Source organism: Zingiber officinale, chromosome 1B, assembly GCF_018446385.1.
Source record: "Zingiber officinale cultivar Zhangliang chromosome 1B, Zo_v1.1, whole genome shotgun sequence".
NCBI classification, from domain to species: domain Eukaryota; kingdom Viridiplantae; phylum Streptophyta; class Magnoliopsida; order Zingiberales; family Zingiberaceae; genus Zingiber; species Zingiber officinale.
In genome coordinates, this window is record NC_055986.1 from 150031822 (window position 1) to 150057781 (window position 25960).

General features: G+C 34.9%; 1 protein-coding gene across 1 annotated transcript in view; it reads right to left on the reverse strand.

The window, feature by feature from the left end:
• LOC121984921 (TELO2-interacting protein 1 homolog) overlaps window positions 1-25960 on the reverse strand; it is a 68693-nt gene that overhangs the window by 31863 nt on the left and 10870 nt on the right. The window contains exons 7-13 of the mRNA XM_042538105.1: window positions 24030-24160; window positions 23819-23951; window positions 21567-21927; window positions 20875-21365; window positions 20609-20788; window positions 20375-20533; window positions 15352-15426 (exon numbers count right to left, since the gene is read on the reverse strand). Of these exons, the coding sequence (XP_042394039.1) occupies window positions 15352-15426; window positions 20375-20533; window positions 20609-20788; window positions 20875-21365; window positions 21567-21927; window positions 23819-23951; window positions 24030-24160 (1530 nt within the window). The remainder of the gene's footprint in view (window positions 1-15351; window positions 15427-20374; window positions 20534-20608; window positions 20789-20874; window positions 21366-21566; window positions 21928-23818; window positions 23952-24029; window positions 24161-25960) is intronic.

Consider the following 25960-nt stretch of genomic DNA (forward strand, 5'->3'; position numbering starts at 1 on the left):
GGCTAGATTTTTCTTTTTGTTGAAAAATAAAATGATAAATATTAAATTTGAGAGGACCTAAAACTTCATATTCGAAGGAGTCATGGTATTTGTTTCCAAAAGCTAGTACCAAAGAATCAAATTTTCAAGCATAGCTAGTTCCAAGGCATAAGTGAAATTCTCTAGGAGATTAACGTTCTTGAGAGAATGAAGACCAAACTATTATATAGGTGTTAGGTGTAACCATGATATTGTCAAGTAAAGAAAAGTAGTGTTGGGAGAAATATTTGAGCAATAGTATTCTTCTCCAATTCTAATTATGAGTATCCACTACTCTTCGATTGAATATTATTTCAAACAAAGTGGGTACCAAAGCTTGATGACGTTGTTTGTATTTTTCATCTACCATCTCACCAACAAGTATGGGAATTAGAGCGCCGAAATGAAAGCTTTACTTAGATATCAAGATTTTGGAGATTTTTGATAGAGGCTATGAGTCATATTAAGATGAGCAAAATCTCACCACAAATCAAAGGACGACGAATGATCATTTGCACCACCAATTCCAAATAAGCTTGGTATATTCTCCAAAATCCATACTGCAAAAGTTGAAAAGGATACTCCAATCCTTGAGAAGATAATTTCAAGCATCAAAGATGTTCAAGCTTATGTCAGACTGTTGCACAAGGGTGTTAGCTAGTATAAACCAACCAAGAAGGAACTGTGAGGAACTAAAAGAAAGTGAGATCGTGGAGATCCAACAATATTTGAATTGTTTTTTTACCATATTGTAGCAACTATCGAGATTTTTAAAAATATGAAAGGCATGAAATTGGATGAATCAAGTTTCAAAATCTCAAGCTACGTCAAAGTTTGTGCAGGTAAAAGCTACCAAAAAAATATAATTCTAATTCACCTTGACATGTTTTGTGGCATGTCAAGAGATGTCAAATGTTAGTACGACACTCATCAACATAATTGACATGACACAGGATAGATTATCTACAAGTACTATCGAGTTTTAATAATTTATCAAAAATAATACATTTCGACCATGTGCATAGTATGAGATTTCAAACCATGGGATGAACTTAAAGGAGGATCCCTTTAAGCCCATGAGATCAGGATTAAAAGGAGAAAGGAAATGCTATTGAGTAACTTTACAAAGCTTTCCATCAATGATAAAAAGAACCAAAAGGAGAAAGTAACATCACAATCATTGTTCTAGTTATGATTATGGAAGAGGCCACGATGGAAATTTCGAGCATAGTTAAGAATGTGATATTTACAATACCAATGCAGAAAGTAACCACGATTTTAGAAGAAGAAGTCAAAGAGGTAGGCATCGAAGGTGAAAGAGGTAAATTTTAATATTTCAATTATAACAAGTTTGACCATTATGCTTTTGAATGTAGCAATAGTCAACCAAACCAAGTGCAAGAGAAAACCAACAATACTAAAAAAATGGAGAATATTTGTTAGCACAAAAGGAGGAAGAAATCATCAATGAAATCTCATGGTACCTTGACTGAAAATCAATTTAAGGTCGATACCAAACTTTGAAAATTAGAACCTATTAGGGTTTCAATCGTTAGCTCAAGATGTATTGGGGTTGTGTTAGGCATGAGTGTTAATGCCATAGATGTGCCAATCACACAAAGAGGTAGACAAGGGGGAAGGAGAGGTAAAAGAAGAATCCTTGTTCCATTGTGAGAAGTCATGAAAAAGTCGAGAAAGGCATCATGGAAGTCTAATAGATAAGGAAGAGATGGGGAAACGAGCTAGAGGTCACAATAGTCATCTACAAAGCATTCACTACCTCGTCACCTAGCTAAGAAACTCTCGCTGATAAGCCAAGAAGCCTTGATCGTTAAACTATGAATTAACAAATGTTAGCATGGTCAAGGTGTGATGGCTTAAGGTCCATAGATATTGAAGACAAATGGCATGAGAATCTAAGGGACCGTAGGACCAGGTCCATGGAAGTTAGAGAATGATGGTGATGCATGATCAACCTCATATTACCTCTTGAACTTCAAATAGTCATAACTTTTGACTCGAGACATGGAATCAGCTTTGTCATCGCTCATGTGCAAAGAATTCAAAGATCTACGTTGCCAAGTTTCGGGCCCAAAAAGTAGTGTTTGGGCCCTTTCCGGAGCCTCTAAACATCATTTTACTATTTTTAGTAATTTCTATTTTTATAGTATTTAGGGTATTTTTGGTATATGTGGGTTAGGGTTTGTATATTTAGAAGTCCTGTTAGTAATTTCTTTCTGTTATTAATTTTCATTTTCTCGAAAGACTTTCTTTCATTTCTTAGATAAGAATTGAGGTCCATATATTAGAATTTCTTTCCTTTTTTCTTATTCTTAGGGTCTTGAGTCTATATAAACACTTGTATATTTATTTGAGGAATTATCCTCTATTCTGAATAAAAGTTTCCTTGTGGTGGTTTCTCTTCTTGCCTTCTCCTCAATCCCATCTTCTCATCACCCCGCAACATAATCGCTATCCTGCCCGACGTCAGTTGGTATCTGGGTCGATCAAATCTAATGAAGGGTCGTCATAGTCGTGGTTGTGGTCGCGGTCGCAACAAGTTACGATTGAGAAAGCCAGGCACCGTGATCGTAGCGTTCATGAGTTGACGAATGAGGATTTATAGAGGCAAGTTACGGAGACGCGGAAGAGGTGCAAATGTGTGAACATGAGATCTCATATTGCCTTCGCAATCACCAGCGGACTGCATAATAGGAACATCGTGATTGGGAGGAGCCCTATGGAGACCTCGATTTTCAGGTTCACTGCCTAAATTTTCTAGTACATTGCAAGCAGAGGGTTTCATTGATTGGATCAACGAAGTGGAGCAAATCTTCCACTATAAGCAAGTTCCAGATCGGTGGAAGGTGAAGTTAATTGTCATTAGATTCAAGGGGCGAGCATCGGCGTGGTGGGAGCAGATACGGCACTCACAGAACAAACAAGGTAAATCTCAAATAACCGATTAGGAGAAGATGAAGAAAAAGACGAGGAAACACTTCCTTTCGGCTACACCTAAACTCTGATCCAGCAACTTCACTCATTGAGGCAGGATACGAGATTAGTCGACGAATGTACCAATGAATTCTTCCAGTTGGTTGTCCAAAATGACTTGTCCGAACAGAAGAGCAAATGGTGGCATGGTACTTAGGGGGCTTGCATTTGGCCTTGCAAGATGTCCTTAACCTTTATTCATTGTTGATGGTTTCAAAGGCCTACCAACGTCCACTGGCGATTGAAAAGCAATAGAATTGGAAACTAGTGGAGAGAAGCGACCAAAGCAATTAGTCAGTTCACCCTCAGAATTCTCGTCTTTCACAACAACAGCCACTATAGTTTAATTCTAAGGCCCCTATCAGATGTTATCAATATGGTGAACAAGGACATAAGATGAACCAATACAGGAAACTTGCTCCTACTGATCCAAGGGCAAAAACTTACTGATTGAGGAAGACGTGATAGAAGATACAACAACAATTGGTGAATCAATGTATGAAGCTAACGGCATGCTTTACGATGATGGCCATGAGACTTTAGTCATGCGCAAGAGTCTACAAACTCTCAAAGCGATTTAGGGGATAAGTGGTTAAGAACAAGTATTTTTCATACTCTTTGTACCATCGCAGATAAGGTCTACAAGATGATCATCAGCAGTGGCATGAGAACATAGTATCGAAGGAGGCTGTCCAGAAATTACAGACAGACCGTCACCCTAAGCCATATAAATTGTTACGGCTTAATAAAGACAGTGACGTAACAGTAGATAAATAATGCCTCGTACCTTTCTAAATTGACAACAAATATTATGATAGTGCTTGGTGTAATGTGGTGGCCATGGATACATGTCAAGTGTTGTTGGGGCGACCTTGGCGGTATGATCGCAGCGTTATCCACAATGGACGGAAGAATACTTATACCCTTCACATCAAAGGAAAGAAGATTGTGTTTGCGTCGTGGCAAGAAGAAACCACTCTAATTCCGGTAGCTTAAAACTACTAATATGCTTTCTATATCTAGGTTATAAGATGAGATGGAGCATAGTGACGTTGTCTATGCTTTGTTGTCATGCCAGAGCGATGTCATAGCCACGAACACCGAGTTACCTGCTAACGTACACTAGCTGTTAGCGGACTTTGATGAGCTAACACTAGAGGTTTTTCTATCTAGGCTACCACTCATGCAAAATATCCAACATTAAATTGATCTTATTCCAGGGTCGAGTTTGCCTAATCGACCAGCATATCGCCTCAATCCGAAGGGAGCTGAAGAATTACAGCATTAGGTGATAGAGTTGCTCGAAAAGAGTAACGTCCACAAGAGCATAAGCCCCTGTGCAGTTCCTGCCCTATTAGCGCCGAAGAATGATGGCTCGTGGTGTATGTGTTGTGGCAGTCGAGTCATCAACAAGATTATAGTGAAGTACAGATTTTCAATTCCCCGCTTAAACGACATGTTGGATCAGCTATCCGATTTTAGGGTTTCTCAAAAATTGACCTTAAAAGCATATACCACCATATCAAAATAAGGTCGGGGCAAGAATGGAAGATGGCATTTAAGACGCAACATGGATTATATGAGTGCATGGTCATGCCTTTTAGATTGTCCAATACACCCAGTACATTCATAAGGTTTATGCATCAGATCTTGTTGCCTTTCCATAGGAAAGTTTATGGTGATTTACTTTGATGACATTCTCGTCTATAGTCTGACATGGGCATCACACTTCAATCACCTCCATGCTATTTTTGGAAAGTTAAAAACAGAGTGCTTATTTATCAACTAGAAGTATTCTTTCTTTACTATATCAGTAGTCTTCCTTGGCTTTATTGTGTCTACTAATGGTGTGCATGCAGATCAAGCAAAGATAGACGCGGTCTTAGAGTGGCCTCAGCCGAGGATTTTGCACAATGTCCGAAGTTTCCATGGCTTAGCTTCTTTCTACCATTCATCAAAAATTTCAACACTTTGATTGCACGCATTACTGAGTGTCTCAAGGGATAATATTTTAAGTGGTCTGAAGAAGCATAGGCTAATTTTCAACTGATCAAGCAAAAGAAGACCGAGCCACCCGTTGTGGCACTTCCTGATTTTAACTAAGTATTCGAGGTCAACTATGATGCATTTGGCATTGGTATAGGAGAGGTTCTGAGTCAATAATTACTTTCTTCAATGAGAAGCTGTCCGATTCCAAGAAAAATTATTCTACCTATGACTTGGAGTTCTATGTCATTGTTCAGTTCTTGAAGCATTGGCGTTACTACCAGGTACAAAAGGAGTTCATCCTATTTATTGATCACGAAGCCTTGAAATACATCAATGGTAAACACAAGCTGAGTAGGCAACATGCCAAGTGGATAGCCTATTTGCATGAGTTCACCTTTACATTGAGACACCAAGCTGGGAGTCTAAATCGTGTTATATATGCCCTGAGTCGTCGCTCTTCATTACTTACCACACCGTGAGTACTAACATTGCTGGCTTTGAGGTGTTTGCAAATATATACATAACCGACCCATCATTCGAAAGGATATTCCAGGAAGTACATAATGGTCACCGCTATAATTTTATTTTGCATAATGGTTATCTGTTTTGTTGTGTTCCAGATTGTTCATTAAGGCAGCAAATTATTAGTGAGCTTCATAATGAGGGGCACTTCGATCGTGACAAGACACTAGCTCTTATCTCTACCAACGTTAATTGGCCCAAGTAAACAGTGATGTAGCTCACTTTGTAGATCTATGTCTTGTATGCTAGCGGTCTAAGGGTATTCTCACCAATGCGGGCTTGTTCACTCCTTTACCTATTCCTGCTCCTTGGTTCGATGTCGGTATGGATTTTGTATTGGGATTACCCCACACCCAACAAACCTCAAATTTTGTTCCTTGTGGTTGATAGGTTTTCAAAGATGGCATACTTCGTAGTTACAGGAAGACTATAGATGTTGCCCGGATTATCCATCTTTACTTGAAGAGATCGTGTGCTTACATAGCATACCTCGATCCATGACTTCAAACCGTGATACCAAGTTCATCAGTAATTTCTGGAAGAGCTTATGGGGAACTGAGAATACAATTGAACTTTAACAGTGTCTATCACCCCTAGTCAGATGGTCAGACTGAGATACTGAATCGAAATTTAGGCAATCTTTTAAGATGTCTAATAGAAACTAAGTTATTGGTGAGACTTGGCATTACCTTAAGCAATGTTTGTCTATAACAGATCGAGAAATAGGACCACAAGACTGAGTCCTTTTGAGATTGTCTATTGGCGGAACTCATCTGGGTTCTAGACTCGGCCCCTATTCCACGTATAGGGCGATTTAATCCTAAAGCAAATGAAATGGCAGAGAATCTTCAGGACATTCATGAGCAAGTGAAACTAGCAATTCATGAGAGCAATACCAAGTACAAGACTTGAATTGACAATCATCATCATTAAGTACTTTTTGAAATAGGAGATTTTGTATGAGTTGTATTAACTCGTGATCGTTTCCGTGTTAGCAAGTACACTAAGCTGAAGGATCGAAAGATTGGACCATGTGAGATAAAGATCAACGATAATGACTACAGGTTGTCTTCCTAGTCATTTGAAGACATCTGATGTATTCCATGTGACTCCTTATTTTGTGGATGTTGATGAGGCTAATAAAAACTCGAGGGCGAGTTCTTTTCAACCCGAGGTAATTAATGTAGGATCAACCACATATAACCCCTTGAACTTTAAAGCGTCATAACTTTTGACTCAGGACTCGAGACTTGGAATCAGGCTCTGTCAGCACTCATGCATGTAGAATTCAAAGATCTACGTTTGTTACCGAAGAACTTGTAACCGCCAAGTTTCAGACCCAAAAAGCACCTTTTGAGCCCTTTTCAAAGCCTCTGAACATCTTTTACTATTTTTAGTAATTTCCATTTTTATGATATTTACGGTATTTTTTGTATTTCTGGTATATGTGGATTAGGCTTTGTCTATTTAAGCATTCTTTTTTGATAATTTCTTTATGTTAGAATTTTTTTATAAATTTCCCTTTTCTGGAAAGGCTTTATTTCCTTTCTTTATAGGATCAAAATTGAGGTCCATGTATTAGGATTTCTTTCCTTTCTTTAAGTGTTAGGGTCTTGAGTTATCTTTTATTATAAATAAAAGTTTCCTTTTGGTGGTTTATCTTCTTGCCTTCATAATTCCGTCTTCTCATCAGCCCACAAAATAATCGCTATCATGTCCGACTCAAATGGCATGAGCATTTAAGGGACGAACGAGTAGCACCGGAGCATAGAAAGCTAAGGAGGCGAATTACGTAAGGAAAGGTGAGAACATCCGAGGGACATTTTGACAGAAGAAGACCTCAAGGTTTAGAAAATCTCAATATGAGTGGACTAACTTGTATACAAGGGATGACGGTAGATGACAACTTAGGTAGACTCGAGCGTAGATGTGGTCGGAGTTAGGGAAATCAATTGGCTTATGTTGGGACTTAGTCAATTGGTGGATGAAAAAACTACACCCAAGTGTTTCATTGTGTTATGCATTAACCCATTAATTGATGGTTGTGTATCGGTCGACTAGTACCCCGAAAGATCGATACCCCTACCTGAGGTTTGTGGTTTGACTAGTAAACTAGAAATTGGGGACTAGTCAACTAGTGAGTCAATACCCCAAATTAAGTTTAAAGTTTTTTGACAATATAGCAGTCGACTAACACACTCAATTGATGCTTCAGAGTTTAGCAAACCAACAAGATTTCCCTGGAAACAAGATTTGTTAGTCGACTATGGTTCGCTTGAAAGAGTACAAAATATTTTTTGGGCAACTAACACAGTTGACTCAGCACCAACGATCGATTGGTAATAGATTCAGTCAACTAATATAATGACCAATTCAAAGACAAACGAAGAAGAAAGGTTCAACGGCAAGATTCGAATAAGGTATCATAGTTGACTGGTGGATCACGAATAGTAGACTCATGATTACAACATCAGCAATACATAATTTAAGGAGAAGGCAATAAAAGGAGATCAAGGGGTGAGAAAAAAAATCAAAAGTGAAAATTGTGTTATTACTCTTCAACATTCAAAGCTCCATTGTGTTATTATCTTTCCTTAGTTTTCCCAAGAGTGATCCACCTAACAAATCATAGGTCGCGGAGTGAGAACTTAAGGGTTGTCAAACCACAAAATCAACTGAGCATTCTATTTTATGTTTATTTTTGTGTTCTAGTAAAACTTCGATTGCATATATTTGTCTTGTAGAACACTAACAACACAGGAAATGGTATTCACCCTGTTTACCACACTAACACTCGATCTAATAGCAAAGTCCCCGGGCAATGCCACAAATTCATTGTTGTTGGATCTCACTAGGTTTGAGACCTTGATGGCAGTGGACTGCATAGAAACTCTCATCATGTTGCAAAAACTTTATGGATCATGCTCAAGGTCATTGTTAACCTCGTTTCACATTGTCAAAAGACTCACGTGCCTTAGGGCATCATCATGATCACAAGCAAAAGGTACGCAAGAGTGTTACAAACGTTTCAAGTTATTAAGAGTGTCGTTCACTTGATAGAATGAAATGTTTCACTCCCATCGGTTGGCACAAAATACAAAACCACAATGGAAACAAGCATGGTTTGAAAACTTGTACCATGTCGATTAAAATGGTCTAAACATATTATTATGATAAATTACCAAAATTGAATACTACTCAGCACAGAAAATATATATTTCCTCCTTCAACCTCCAATATGTCACTAACATCATGCATCTAAACGTACCAAAACAGTATCATCCAATCGAAGATTGAAATGGTCGAGATTTTGAACGTTAGGAATGAGCAAATGTTCATGGAGCTCAATGAAATGGTGAGTGATTATGTTTCCTTTAAAGATATTTCTAAGGATAAAATTCTCATTCAACATAGAAATAAAAGTCAACATCTTTTTTCTAATGCTTATTATGTGTCTAACTTTAACAACAAATTCTTAGTCTTGGCAACCAGAGATTATGATATGCAAATAAATGATGGAGGGTTGTCTTCAAGGAAAACAAGTTTATTGCACATGTATCTATGACAAAGAAGTGTGTTTGTCTAGAACATCACTCAATTTTTGTTTGTCAAATGTTTAACTAGTTGAATGTGTGATGACTCATTAACTCAAAGCATATATTTGATGCTTTAAAACTTTCACTAAGCAAGAAGATCACGGAGGGGTTGCCTCATTAATGTTCTTAATGAGATTTGTGAAGGATGTGTTCTTGCTAGACATTCAAGGAAATCTTTTATGAATTAATCTTTCAACCAAGCAAAGGAGCCACTTTAATTAATTCAAATCAATATTTGCATGTTAATCACTCCAACTTCATTTGAATGTTCCTAATATTTTGTAGCATTTTTTCATGACTATAGTAGGAAAACACGGTTGTACATGGAGAAACCAAAGTTTTGTCATTTATTCAAAGAATTTTTAAGTTCTAGCTGAGAACAAAAGTGGTTACACCATAAACATGATGAAATCAAATCATGGAGGAAAATTTGCATCCAAGGAGTTTTAAGAAATTTACAGATTACGTAGTAAAAAAGGCTATTAACTGCACCATATCTCCACAACAAAATAGAGTCAAGGAAAGAAAGAATTGAACCATACACAACATAGTTCCAAGTATGTTAAAAACTAAAAAAACCTGCTGGAGGAGTTTTAGGATAAGGTCATCAACTATGCAGTTTATATACTTAATAGATATTGATCAAGATCTGGGAAGGGAGAACTCTAATCCCCTGTTTACTTGGGAGGACGGAAATAAAAACTTGAGAAAGTTTTCATGAAGGAAAATTTTTCAACATTTTTTTCGTGAAAAAGAATGGGCTACTCATCCTTTCCGTTGTTTACCTATTATCAAATTATGGATAGACATATTTAAGAATCGATCCACGGATCATTTTTTTATATTTTTTTTATCCACCCAAATTCGAACAGAACGAACTTTCCTTTCTCCCCCACTTTTCTTTCTCGTGACCGCGGGGGCCTGCGTGACCACCTCACATGACCATGCATGGCTGTATTTTTTTCTTCCCTCCCTCTTTCTTTTTTTTTCTCTTAGGATTCTTCTCTTCTTTTTCTTTTCCCTAGGTATATTTTCCACCCTGGATTCCTTTCCTTCCTCGATCCACACCCCGGAGAAAACAGAGCATAAAAGAAGCTTGGAGTATATACAAGCCAAGTGTATCTCTCTTTGAAGTTTTTAGATGCATGTTATGAACTAAAGGAGAAGCAAGTTGAATGACAAGTATTTCATGCATCTTCATTAATTATAATTAACACTAGATCTAAGGCATATAAACTTAATGGTCCAAAGGAGAAGAAGAACATTGTAAGCTGAGATGTAAAGTTTCTTGCAAATGGTACTTGGAATTGGAGTACCAACACAATAGAAGAATAAGAGCAAGTTATGGAGCAAGAGTGACCATCAATCCTATGTCCAAAATCTTCATCAAATGAAGACAATCTGATGCAAAAAAACATAAGCCAATATGTGAAATTTATATGTGATTATTACTCCCCTTAATCTCATTTTTCTTTTTATTAATGAGGATGTTGTTAAATTTAAAGATGCAAATTTGGATGTTAGGTGAAGAAAAGCTATGGATGAGGAGATGAAAGCCATAGAGAGGAATGAAACTTGGGATGTTACTCCTCTACCAAAAGACCATGAAAGTATTAGTGCAAATTGAGTTTAAATAGTCATAAAGAATGTCAAAAGGAAAGTGGAGAACTTTAAGGCATGACTAGTGGCAAAACACTACAAGCAACAAGCCAAAATTGATTACAAAGACCTTTTTTCACTTGTTGCTCAAAAGGAGAGAATTTGGTTAGTACTCTATTGCAGCTAAAAACAAATGGTAAGTTTTTCAACTTGATGTGGACTTTGTGAAGTTATGTGGCGTTTGGTTCTCTCCTAGGAATCGGAATGGGAATGGGTATCATAGTATTGTGGAATGGTCATGGGTATGAGCTTGGGTATCATTCCTAAAAATAATGTTTGGTTAGTTGAATATTTTCAATCGGAATGAACTTAAATTTCCTTTTTTACCCTTAGAGGAAAATAAGAGAAAAAATTAGATGGAAGATAAAGTTGAATGTGAGAGAACATATGATGAAAGAGAATGATGAGCGAGAAAGTGTGATGAGAGAGAAAGTGTGATGGGAAAAAATGAAGAGAGGGAAAGTGTGATGAGAGAAAATAAGGAGAGAGAGCGTGATAGGAGAGATTGAGAAGAGAAAAAGTATGCTGAGAGAGAAAGTGTGTTGAGAGAGAAAGAGTGATGGGAAAAAATAAAGAGAGAGAAAGTGTGATGGAAAAAAAATGAAGAGAGAGAAAGTGTGATGAGAGAAAATGAGGAGAGAGAGTGTAATGGAAGAGAATGAAGAGAGAGAAAGTGTGATGAGGGAAAATATGAAGAGAGAGAGTATGGTAAGAGAGATTGAAGAGAGAGAAAGAATGATGAGAGAAAAAGTATGATGGAAAAATGAGAGAATGAAGGGAGAGAAAATATGAGAGAGTGTGTGATGAGAGAGAATACAGAGAGAAAATGGTAAAGAATGTTTGATGAGAGAGAATAAGAAGAGAGAAAGTATGTTGATAGAGAAAATGTGATGATAGAATGAGGAGAGAGAAAGTATGATATGAGAGAACAAGGAAAAAGAGTGAAATAAAAGAAAAATTGAACAAATATACTAAGGGTATTTTCGTCCAAACCTTAATTTTTATTCCCATTCCATCAAAATCCAAGGGAGGGGATGGGTTTCATCTATACCCAAAGTTTTGAATTTCATTCCCATCAACCAAACATAAGGTTTGGGAATGAATCCACTCCCTCATTCTCAAACCTCTAAACCAAACGTCACCTTAGTCTTTCTAACGGTTATTTGGAAGAAGAGGTATTTGTTGAAAACCCATTGGAGGTCAAAAAGGAGAAGAAAGTAATGTTTTAAAGCTAAAGAATTCATTGGCTTAACACAAACATATACAACATGGAATTCAAGGGTTAAAGCATACTTCAAGGTAATGGCTTTGTACAATGTTCACATGAGTATGCTGTCTATGTGAAAGACAAGGGTGAACAAATGTTATTAATCTTTGTATAAGACCTTATCTCGGAATTCTCCACAAATAATTAAAGAATTTAAGCAAGTCATGCTGAAGACATAGAACTTTTATTCTACTTTCTTAAGTTAGAAACTTGAAGAAGGCATTTCTATTGGGCAAAAGCACAATATGAAAATGAAGTACTCAAGAGGTTCAAAATGAAGAATTGTAAACTAATTAGCACATTCGTTGATTGTGGAGGTAAACTATTCAATTTTGATGAAGGTAAGGTGATAGACCCTACAATTTATAGAAGTTTAGTAAAATGCTTGAGATATTTGATTTGCACAAGACCTTTCATATTTTATGTCATTGACTTAATGAGTCAGTTATTAGAGAAGCCGAAGGCAACACAATAGAAGGCAGTTAAAAGGATTCTATATGACATTCAAGGTACTCTAAGCTACAACTTTATTTATTCTAACAATTGTCAACTTGTTGAATATTTATAGAGCAATTTTGATGAATACTTAGATGACTGAAAGAGCATTTCTGAAATTTTACTCTATCAATAAAACGACATTTTTATGAATGTCAAAGATACCTTCTTGTGAAGTCAAGTATGTTATAGTTTCTACTTGTGTTAGCCATGCAATATGATTAAGAAGCTTATTGCATGAAATCAAGTTTGCCCATGATGAAATTACAAGAATTCACAATAATAGCAAATCGTCAATTCTTTTGGAAAAGAATCTGTTTTATCGTCGAAATAGCAAACACATTGAGGTAAGCTTTTATTTAATATGGGAACATGTGAAGAACAAAAATGTGGAAATCACGTGGAACTATTATATGTGAAGGCATGTGATCAAATCGTCAATATCTTTACTAAGGAGTTAATTTCTTCAATAAATTCAAGAATCTAACTTGGCACGAAAGGTGCAAGGGAAATTAAAGACAATTAAGTTTAAAAGGAGAGAATGTTGAAAAATAAAATGAAAAACTTAATTTTGATTTTTGAGAGTACCAAGTCCATAATCCAAGGAATCATGGAGATGAGTGAAATTCTCAATGAGATTAATATTCTTGGAAGAATAAAGATGGAAGTTTATATATAGGTGTTGGGTATAACATGATGTACAGAGTACTAAAGTGCAAACAGATATTTGAGCAATATTTTTCTTCCACTATCCAATTGTGAATCTCTACTGCTCTTCCATTGCATATTATTTCCAATAGGTTGTTTATTAAAAAAACAGAAAAGGAAGAAAAAAAATCCATATAGTTGTGTAATTGAAAGTTCATGCTACATTTGTTATAACCTCAAAAATTATGATAAATTTACCAAGTATCCCAAGATTTATGTTAGGCTCTTATTGTGCTAAAATTTAGCAACCATCCTTGAGTTTGACTTAGGCTCATATATTGTTCTTGAGTTCATCACTCAGCTCGTTGTTGTTCTAGCTCAGAGAAACAAGTAGTTTTTGAAAAATCTAAAATAACAAAGAAAATTTAGCCTGGATAAATAACATGCTAATTGCAACAATTAAGCATCCTTTGCCAAGCAACCAGACTAAAACTGAAGCATATCAGGTTCAGCCAGGGTCAGTGGAAGAAATAAATATACTCAATGAAATGAAAACATCTAAATTTCTGTCATCTTAATATCTTAGTGTATCTTGGTTCTTCAAAGATTCAGGAGGGTGTTCCTATCAAGCTATTTCCACTTCTCAGATTCAACTTTAATATGCATCAAAAATAGCCACATCAGTAAATCCATGAGACATGAGACATGGTTTGAAGTCTTTACTGTACTGGATGAAATGGTCAAAAAGAATCATTCAAATAGATTACTGAAATTTAATACTATTCGGCACCAAAACAAGTATCATTTCATGTCAACACACAGCACACCTTTGTATGCAATAATTGAAATAATATTGATCTTTTTCCTGTTGTAGTTTGTCTCCATACAAGATCACATCAAAATTGGCAGCATTCCAGATCCAAAGCAACATTAAATTATATAGTTGTTTATCATTTTCTTTTCTTTCATCTCTTTCCTTCTTCCACCTCCAATTTACTACCAGCACTATATATCAAAACATCGGCACAATACATTTTATAGTATCATTCTAGTCTTGCACCGAAACACTAGCACAGCTCAAAATTTTGAACCTTGCCATGAAATAAATGCAAGAATTTCAAAGACGTGTAACAGAAAAACCCACCCAACACCCAAAATATAAGAACGGACTTCTTTAGGTTTTTGATTGTTATATATATATATATATATATATATATATATATAACAAATTATATTATATATATATATATATATATATACACCAAATTATATAACTATATATATATATAGATATATATATTGTAATGCCAAATGAACACCACCACAGAATAAAAAACAAATTATGAAGCAGCAACCACAACACCCAAATTATATACTTTATAATTGAGCTTAAATATTTAATTAATTAGGTTTGATTGATACAACTTTGTAATTTAGTTATAATTAGAACTCTATATAATATATGAAATAATATGTGATTTAGTAAGATATATCATTACTTTAGATGTTTAACTTCATTATTTAATTGTAATAATCTTTATTTTTAGAAGTAAAAAAGGGAGATCAATGAAGAAAAATCCATCTGACTTTATCTTAGCATACCTCAATGCATGTTGGTTGTCAGCATGTTACATTACTGAAACATATGATTTTTGTCAGATACCCAACTTAAGCCTTGATAGAGATTATGCCATGACATATACACAAATTTTCAGACTTTAGGAACTCAATTTTTATTGAATGTTTGCTGTAGTTATTCTCTTCCACTTGTTTCTTTTTCTTTATTATGTTGATGAAGTTTAGACTACATCTTGCTTGATGCTAACAGATTATCTTATGAAGACACGTAATATATATTGCACAGTTCAAAATTTTGAACCTTTCCATGAAATACAAGAATTTCAAAGACGTGCAACAGTAAAAGCCACCCAACACCCAAAATATAAGAACGGACTTCTTTAGGTTTTTTATTGTTTAAAATCTGGAATATATATATATATATTGTAACGCCAAATGAACACCACCACAGAATAAAAAGCAAATTTTGAAGCAACAACAACACCCAAATTATGAAGCAGAAAGATAAAAAATTACTTGTCAGATAAAACAGGTTTCTAGAGCTAGCATGCATTAAATGATGATCACAAGAAAGGCAAACCTAACCTTCAGAAATGGGATAGTTAAATTTGGGTGTTGATGCCTACCAAGAACCTCCAGCTCTGAGGAAATAGCTCGCATCTGTACATGGACCATACCACTTTACGTTAAAATAAATAAAACAAGAAGCTTCTTAGTGTAATAAAAATGGCTTCTATTAAAAATAAAGAGTATAAGGAAGTTGGCAACAAAGTGGAGGCCTTTTGATCTAAATGGGTTTTGATGTAATCAGGTAAAAAGAATACTAATCCACGATGGCATCCACATCAGCATCTTCTTGACTTGACATAATGTCACCTGGACACCACATCAGCCATTGAATAGCAGAAAGACAGAAACTTGACTTCTAGAGTTACCACCAAATTGTGGATGTTGTAGGAAATAACCATTGTGCTAGATTTGAAAACACATGCAAACATGGTGTTAAATCGATCAATTAAATATAATTTAAACTATGTTATCAAATTGTCAAACTTATAACAAATCTGATAATAATTCAATTGTTAAGTGGCCACTTGCAGTAGTCAATGTATGTCTAGCTCATTGGTCAGTTGTTTTATGTTTCAACTACCTCTTCTTATCCATCTAAGTTTGTTAAGAGTTTTGTTAAAGGTATTCCAAAATATCATTGTTAGGAGAACTCGCCAAGTAATAAAAATTATGAAGAACATAATACTCTGAGATTTCAACAAGTGCCATAACAGGCTTTCTCAAGAACATGATAATATTAATTTTTATAAAGGAAAATAATAATAATAATAATAATAATAATTATTTGAACCAGTAAAATATCAAATTAAAGTGTTTCCTAAAATCGACAGAATAAAATGAATTGAATCATTAAACATGAAATTTGGATTGAATCCATTAGGTAAGCATTGAGATTTGGGTTACGTGGGTTCAAATGGAATTGGTCAATTGGATTTGATTTGGTCAGGATATGGCCGAACCAAATTTAAATAGGCAACACCGGTTCAATCGGTTTGAAATGTATTACAAAAATTTTGAGAAATTCTGTTCTTTCCCCACCCTGCATGCCCTGTGCCTTCCATGCACCAACCTTTTTCCCTGACACCCCATCCTCTTTCTCCTTCTTCCTTCCCATTTCTTCCTTCTTTTTTTCAGCAATAGACCACCAGAACTGAGTGGCAGTTTCTTCTTCTTCCTTTATTCCAGCCTCCAGCACTGCAATGCTTTTCTGCTCCTCCTAGCACCAAAAACAGCAAATCGAAGATCAGCATCAGCAGATTGCAAGCAGATTACAGATGTTTTTCTCTCTTCCCTTCTTCCCAGCAACAATTCTTCCTTCCAGCCATAGCAGCAGCCTTCTTCCTTTTTATGTTCAGCATGCAAGCAACAGTTAACTTTTTCCCCTCCTCCTCCTTCCATCCATCAACAGCAGCACCCTTCTTCTTCTCCAAGCCACCAAGACCAGCAATCCCATCTTCCTTCTTCTTGTACAAGCCACTAAGACCAGCAATCCTAGCTGCCCTTTTTCCAGCAACAGCAACTAGCAGCAGGTTCTTTTTATTCTCCCAGTCCTATCCCAGCCGCTCGTCACCAGAGCCAATCAATGACATCCTCTTGAGAGAGGATAGCGTCTGCTGCTGCCAGTCACTGGAGCCGCCAAAGCCAAGAGGAAAAGAGAAGCTGGCTACTTGATTTTCCTCTTTTTCTGAACCCTTTGGTATCCTTAAATGAGATTATCGTTCGTACACTGGCCGAGCATTTAATATCAAAATAATAGTATGTTGATATCAAAAAATAATAGATTAGTTTGGACTAATTATGATTTGTTGTTTAGGTTCGATGAGCTGAGCGTTTCATATTAACGAAACACCTCTGTGGTTTCGTCAGTCAAAGGAAAGTTGCAAGGTTGGGTGTCTAATTTAGAAATAAATAAATAAATCTGTTATTCGATAATAATAGTTGTTGTATAGGAATATCAAGGTAGCAGGATCATTTGATCATCAACTTGAGTTTTAGATCATTTTCAAATTTTATATTATTATTATTGGATATTTATTTTAAGTTATTGTTGTATAGTGTATGTAGGTACTAGTTCAAGAGGAGCACATTGATTGCTTACACTATATTTCTTTGTGCATGAATAAATATATAAATGGATTATACATACTTGTACAACTGTTTTAAAAAAAAGAGATTAAAATGATATTTAAAAATGGTGAAATGGGTCATACAATAATTGAACCATTAGGGGCTAAAAATTGGTGCTACTTCATATTTACATATGGATTTCATATGGGAATTAAGATGGGAAGAATTGTTTTAAAAATTAAAATGGCATTCTATATTATATTTGTTATTAGATTGTTTGACCTTTCATACTACATGATGATCTAAATGTAGATATTTATATTTTCATATTGTATTTTTTTTTATAGCAGACCCTATGATGATACTTAATTAAATTAATATAATTTATATTAAGAAGTTCATTTAGATTGGTCATTCAGACTAACTAATAAGATGCGAACTCACAATAAATAATTATTGAAAAGAGAATTAAAAGTAAAATAATAAAAATGTTGAATGGAGAAAAAAAATACTAAAAAGTGAAAAGTCTGACCCTAATTTTATACCAGATCACTTCACTTCCCATAGGCTAGTGTGGTAGCAAGTGGTCGCTCACAGTCAGTATTTATATGCGTACAAGCATTATTTTGTTGTATTCCACCAATGACGAGGCTTTTAGCCCATATGTCCGAGCGTTTAATATCAAAACAATAGTATGTTGATATCAAAAAATAATGGATTAGTTTTGACTAATTATGATTTGTTGTTTAGGTTCAATTAGCCGAGCGTTTCATATTAACGAAACACCTCTGCTGTCTCATTAGTCAAAGGAGAGTCACAAGGTATATATTTTATGTTATTTTGTTCGATTTCTATTTAGGTTGAATGTCTAATTTAGAAATAAATAAAAAATTTGTTATTTGAAAATAATAATTGTTGTATAGGAATATCAAGGTAATATAATCATTTGATCATCAACTTTGAGTTTTAGATAATTTTCAAATTTTATATTGTTATTATTGGATATTTATTTTGAGTTCTAAGTTATTTTTGTATAGGGTATGTAGGTACTAGTTCGAGTGGAGCACATTGATCGTGTACACTATATTTCTTTGTGCATGAATAAATATATAAATGGATTATACATACTTGTATAACTGTTTTCAAAAAAAAAAAAAAAGAGATTAAAATAATATTTAAAAATGGTGAAATGGGTCATACAATAATTGAACCATTAGCGGCTAAAAAATTGATGTTACTTCATATTTACATATGGATTTCATATGGGAATTAAGATGGAAGGATTGTTTTAAAAATTAAAATGGTATTCTAAATTATATTTGTTATTAGATTGTTTGACCTTTCATGCTACATGATGATCTAGATGTAGATATTTATATTTTCATATTGTATATTTTTTTTTATAACAGACCCTATGATGATACTTAATTAAATTAATATAATTTATATTAAGAAGTTGATTTATAGATTGGTCATTCAAATTAACTAATAAGATGTGAACTCACAATAAATAATTATTGAAAAGAGAATTAAAAGTAAAATAATAAAAATGTTAAACAGAGAAAAAAATACTAAAAAGTGAAAATTCTAACCCTAGTCTTATAACAGAGCATTTGACTGCCTATAGGCTAGTATGGTAGCAAGTGGTCGCTCACAATCAGTATTTACTTGCATACTGGTGTTATCTTCTTGTATTCCACCAATGAAGGGGCTTTTAGCCCATATGTCAAATGATGTTATTGCACTCTAAGAGCATTGACTTATTCACTTCATAGTTAATTTATTATATCATTGGTGACATTTATACATAGTTGATATTTATACTATTGATGTCATTTATACATGTTGTTGAATAATAATAATTGAAAATTACCTTAATTGGTAATAAAAGATTATGATAATTTAGGGTGATAGTGGTAACTCTAAAATTTGATAAACAACCAAAAAAAATAATAGATGAATATAGACGCATTTATATACACATATATGTATAAGCTAAAGAATTTTAAAAAGTAATTAAAGTTGTAATATGAAAATATGATACATTTACTTCCTTGACCTCCTAATAAGATTAAATTCATACACATCTTTTCTCATCTTTTCTGATTAACCACTAATCAATTTGTGTCTATTGTGTGTTTACCTTAACTTCCATTTTTGCAAGCACAAGCACCCTTTTGATATCATAGTAGTTACTCGACCTTCTAATTAATTTTTATTTCGATGTATTTCCATTATGTTCATTTGATCTTTTGTTTTATATGATTTTGTTATACTTGTACTAAAAGATGTTTAAATAGATATATAAAATTTGTTAATTCTTAGTTGTCTTATTCATATGGGTCTTAGTTCCCTTTCATTTTATTGTCACAAAGTGGGTACCCCTTAGTGAGTGGATATTTCACCCCGGGGCATGGCATTTAACTCCTCATATTTATGTTTATCATTGCAAGGACTCATTTTAAGATCCAATTTAATTGCTTGAATAGGACAATTTCAGGTCATTTGGTGGGGGAGGGATAAGGATGCAAATAAAGTAAACCAGTTTACAAGTCCAAAAGATATTATTTTATTTTACTATTTTTATTTAACTTGGCATATTTTTACCTGGGTCTTGAAAGAGTTCATTGTTTAAGACATTACCTAATAATAGAAGTTTTTCTCCGGATCTTTCTCTCTTATCTTTCATTGCTAGATTATCAACTAGGGCATACAACTCGTATGCATCAAGGACATAATATAGGAACTGTAAATTTCCTAAAAAGATACGATAATTCCTATTTATTGCACAAAGCAATACAATTTGGCCCCAAAATAGAAACAGGCAGTGGGATTTTCATCTGAGGCAATGCAGGTGTCCTCAATACTCTTTTCTTTTCTTGTATTTTCATGATATTTCATGGTGTTTTAAACAGAAACAATAACCACGGTATCTCCAATCAAATAGAAATAATAGCAAATTTTTATGTACCGGCTCTTCCATCAATGGTATAACATCACAAGCAGATCCAATATAGGAGAGCATAGCAGCAAGCACATCAGGAATATGAGGATTGATGTCCAGATGCCTCAACTGACGACACAGAGGATCAATAATATAGTCGGCATTTGCCACAACAAATTTGCCAACCTATTTCAATAGTGCAGCATCAGTGAAATAGAAAACAATTTTTGCTTAAAAATTTCTTTTCTTTATAGCACTTACAGAGGCATGGCCAGATGAAATAGAAAGCACTCGAAGAACAGCATCTGATGCAATTTTTATCTCACCTCTGGAGGTAACTAGATTTCTTAGTAATAAATAAAGAGACGAGTGGAGAAACCCACTACGTACAAAGTCATTCCCAAGAAGTATACCAAAGATGCCTACTCCATCTAATATCACCTGAATTAATTGCAATGAATGAAAATCAATATAGAATCCTAAAGAAAAAACAAGAAATTAGGTCAAATCTTAAAAAACCATATTTCCTGGTGCAGCATGATAGTGTCCCGGAAGAAATACAATGGTTGCTCCAGTTCCTCTTCATCTTCCAGCATAAGCTCATTTTGATTTTGAGGAATACCCCACACTTCAGAGGACAAGTATTCGTGCAAAATTTTGCCGACAGAAAGAACTATATGATCCCAGCTATTCTTTTCCATTCTAATCTTCCAAGTTAAACAACGAGATTGCCTGCCATCATCATAAGTAAAATCTTTTCCTTGAATGGTATCCCCCTTAGATTTTTTGAACAATTCTGAATATGTATTAACTGATTGTTCTGACAATCCATATATAATTTCATTTAACATGCAAACTGCAACACTTGTCTTGCGTAACAAATTGCCTGAACCATGATGATACCAAGTTCTCCACCCTACTTTACCATATTCTTTCATACGAATGCTCTGTGTTAACTGGCGAACATGATCTAAAAGTTGGTCTACAACAACTGATAAAGACATGATGCTCTTGTAGCCTAGCAATAAGACAAGCATAAAACCAACAAAATAAGACATGTCGCTCTTCTAGCCTAGCAATAAAACAAGCAGAAAACCAACAAAATAATTGCCAACAATGAGGGCTGAGGGGGAGTTCTCAAAGGAAACAAAATATTGCTTATAATTAATTTAAGCAAAATATAAATATATCAAATCTCACATCCAAAACCAAACATTACCTGAAATTATTGATAGCCCAGTAAGTCGAAGAATTCCAGCAAGCCTGATGTACAATTTTTGACTTCCAACAACACCAAACCAAGGAGGCATATGAGGGAATTCCCGAACACAGTCTACAACTGAAGAATTTTGTGAATCCTCATCTTGCAAAATAGAAATTCTGGGTACTATAGGAGGAGAAGTGTTATAAATAAGAGAACTTGAAGAAACCAAGAGACTGCTAGCTTTCAGCTCTGCAATGGAGAGCAAGTATCCAGTTGAAAGTGGATTTAACCATCTTAATTTTTTCATGGAACCAGCATATTGTGAATTATGACTCAAGCATAATCCAAGGCATTCCAAAAAATGAGATGAATTGATCTGCCAAACAAAGATATGGTTATCAAAGAATTTGATCATTTGTAACTCCTGAAGAAATATCTGAAGCGTACTAATTACATTGTTGCCTAATTTGTGAAGAGACTATCAGAAGAGGCAACCACTGTTGCTTATGAAACTGGTTTTGGAGCTGGCCAGCTGGTTTGGTAAGAGCTGGGCAGCTGTGGTTCGGGGGCTTATATAATAAGTTCCATTTTTTTCTGATTTAGGTTCAAATAGTAGATGATAGGTAGAGTTGTGAGATTTTTATGAGATTTTTAAGGGTTTTAAATGTACATGTAAATATCATTATTTTTTATATATATTCACTTACTTGCCTTGTGAGTGACCAGAATATATTTGCTATAAAACTTACCCTACATAGAAAAATAGTATTACAAGGAGAAACTAAACTGGATAAAGAAAGTTGTAAGATGTACAAAAATCACAATCTATGGTTCTTATCATGGTTTGAAATATCGTACCATGTCAGGCGAAACCGTCAAAACGTATTGTTCTGATAAATACCAAAACTTGATACCACTCGACAATAAGGTTCAAAATTTCAAGTTATGTTGTAGTTTCAGTCTTTAATTAAAAAGAATGTATAGTGTCGATGCTTAGATGCATGATGTCAATGATAGATTGGTGGTTGAAAGAAGAAGGAGATGAAGCAAAGGAAGAAGGCATTGTTTGTGATGAGTGGCATCGAGTTTCCATAATTTACCAGAATGATATGTTTTGACTGTTTCGCTCGGCATGGTATAAGATTTAAAACCATGCTCAGCATACTCAGCACAAACAAGATCTCCTTCCTATGCTTCATCTTCTTCCTTCTTCAACTCCAATCTATTAGTGGCATCATGCATCGAAACATCAACACAACACCAAAACAAGATCATTCCAATCAAAGACCAAAACTTTGGCACAGCTCAAGATTTTGAGCCTTGGTTCTTATCATGATTTTAAATTTATTTCCATGTTGGTCGGCAGGGGTGAAAGTTGATGTTCCACCTCCTAACCAACACATGAGAAAGCATGAAACGACCTGATACGGCCACAAGAAGCACTCCACTTTCCTCCACAAACAGCAAAACACACTAGGGTTCCCACGTGGTGAGACTTCTTCAACCTCTTCATCCTCCATCTTCCTCCTCTTCCTCCCTCATAGTCCTCTTTGTCCACCTCCTACTCCTTAGAGGGGCCAACACCTGACCAAAATGTCGCTACTATTCTTCTTCCACCTATACTACCTCTTCCTCCTTTAGTCCACTATGTCCACCTTTTCCTCATGTCCCACCGTCGCCTCCTTCTCCTCTTCCTCCCTCATAGTCCTCTTTGTCCACCTCCTACTCCTTAGAGGGGCCAACACCTGACCAAAATGTCGCTACTATTCTGAAACAACATAAATCCGTTCTCTAGCCGAAACTCTAAATCATATCGAGACATTATACTATGGTTCCCATAAATTAAAATTTATACTACCCGCAATGAGGAAACATTGCATGAAGTCAACGACATAAGAGAATCTCAAATAATTACATGCTCGAATATAAGTGACAAAGTAAAACATTAAACCTACATAAGAATGTTAAGAAAATATCAACTACAAATCCTATTTACTTTAATAGTGTTAACACTTCTCTTTTTTTCTAAATTTTTTTAATGTTTCTTGTAGATGGCAAGTGCCACATGCAGGAAGTTGCACGTTGTACTCACAACTTCTAAGATGGTAATTTTACATATTTCAATTTGAAAGCCACTTGGAGGCAATCATCAACAAGTATACTACTAGCATGCTTGTGGACGGATCTACAAGATGACAACTAAATTGCCCCGTTATGGATTTGCAGAAAAGGAACTATGTAAGATAACATTTGACCTTTGTACTTACAGGAGAGTGAAAAAGATGATCTATTAAAAGGTCTGGACCTGCAAAATACATTAAAGATAGTAGTTTCTGGGCATGAATTAAAGCAGCTGTTTCGTCATTTCCTAGCACCACACGTGGAAGCTCTTTAACGAGCCTGTCAAAATATAAAACGATTATGCAGCAGTAAGAGTACAGTCCATTTTATGAAATCATAAATAAGGGTTAAAAAAACCTGGAAAGCATCTCAGACACTTCAAATTTGGTTACAAACTCCTCATCCAAAACAAACAGAGACTCAAGGGCTTCTTGTGCAGAGATGGACACTTCTTCATCATCATCACTAACCAGCACACATAAACACTCCTGCAATAATTATGTGTGGGCATAAAGTAACCAGAAAATTCAACAGAAATAAATTTTAAGTGAGCATACTTGTGTGACTAAGGAACTACATCTGTGTAATAGATGGCCTACATGATTCTTCATTAAACTTGAGTAGAACAGAGTGATAAATTAGCCATGATAGTAAAATAATGAGCCATTTGCCACAACTACATAAAGACCCATGACAGTGGTAGAACTTCATGAGTTATATGTCACTGTTGGCTACTATAATAATCCCCTCCACCAAAGATTCATTATGCCAAGATTCATTTGCCACAACTACATAAAGACCCATGACAGTGGTAGAACTTCATGAGTTATATGTCACTGTTGGCTACTATAATAATCCCCTCCACCAAAGATTCATTATGCCAAGATATTTATCCACCCACAAAAATGTAACTGCGAGATTGATCAATCAATTGATCAGAGATTGGACAAATATGTATTACTAGTGGGGAACACCAATATCCCGAATTCATATGCAATGGTGTCGAGAGCCAAACAAAAATAAGCTATGCAAGATTCCTTTTTTTTTGTAGAAAAAAACAACAACTGTTTAATGATGCAAGAGCACTACTTGTTCATGAGATTGTCCAATTAAAAGGTGGTACACCATCGCTTAAGTCAACACATTGCAAACAACAAATGGACAAGTCACTTTCATGCTTAATTATGTAAAACTAATTTATTAGAATACAGAAGAATAAAAGCAATTCATGGACAGACTCCAGAAATAATGCAATATATAAGAACATATAGAGCCTAGACCACATAATAGGAGGCATGATGAAAGCTAAACAAAAGGAACTTGTCGTCTGTTGCAGTGAAGTCTCCAAAATAATTGCAGTGGTGATTGTTGCCTTGTCTGTGATCGAGCAAAATTAATCTCTCAAGCAGTTCACAAAGGTCGTGTGTCAAAATCGTTGGTCTCCATGCCAAGAACTCTTGGACGAGTTCCGCACACCAATTGGCATGCAGAATGAGATATTTCCCCTATTTTTATTTCAATCCTTGGAACTAACTCAAATTTCCATCCTTAGTAATACTCAGGATGCTTCAAAAAAAAGTCCCAAGAATTAAAGCTATCGACAATAGAGTCACAAACCATTCTAGGAATGCAAATTTGTATATCCTATATTATACAACGCAAGAAATCAAGTGTATAGAAAATAAATCCCTCATAACATGCATTATGAATACATATGATGCATCATTATTTCTACCAATGGTTTAAAATCACACAATCAAAATGTATGGTTCCAATAAATTACCAAAATTCGATACTAGTTGGCGCGAGTAATCTAACCTATGTCATTGTGTCAATCATGAATATTATGCCATACTCAACACTTCTTGACACACTACAAAATACTTTTTTAAAAAATTGTACCATGTGTTCAATATAATACAATGTTAAAATTACACAATTCGGATGTGACACAAAGTTCAAAATTATGTATAGAATTGTGTTTTCTTCTTTTTTGTATCCTTCCTCCTCCCCTCTAATTCTCCACCACCGGCATCATTCACCAACACCATACTAAAACACTATCATTCTGATTAAAGTCTTAAACTCTAACAAGGTTGGATAATTTGAACCTAAATTAGTTCTCATAAATTTATTGTCATAACAAGGGATGGGACCAGTATCGGAGTTTCAATCTATAACCGGAACGATAGGGTTTCAGTACGATATCGTGCCGTGCCAAAATGGTTTTGGTATTTTTATAAAATATATTAATTAAAAACAAAAAATTTAACCTAAATATTTTTAAA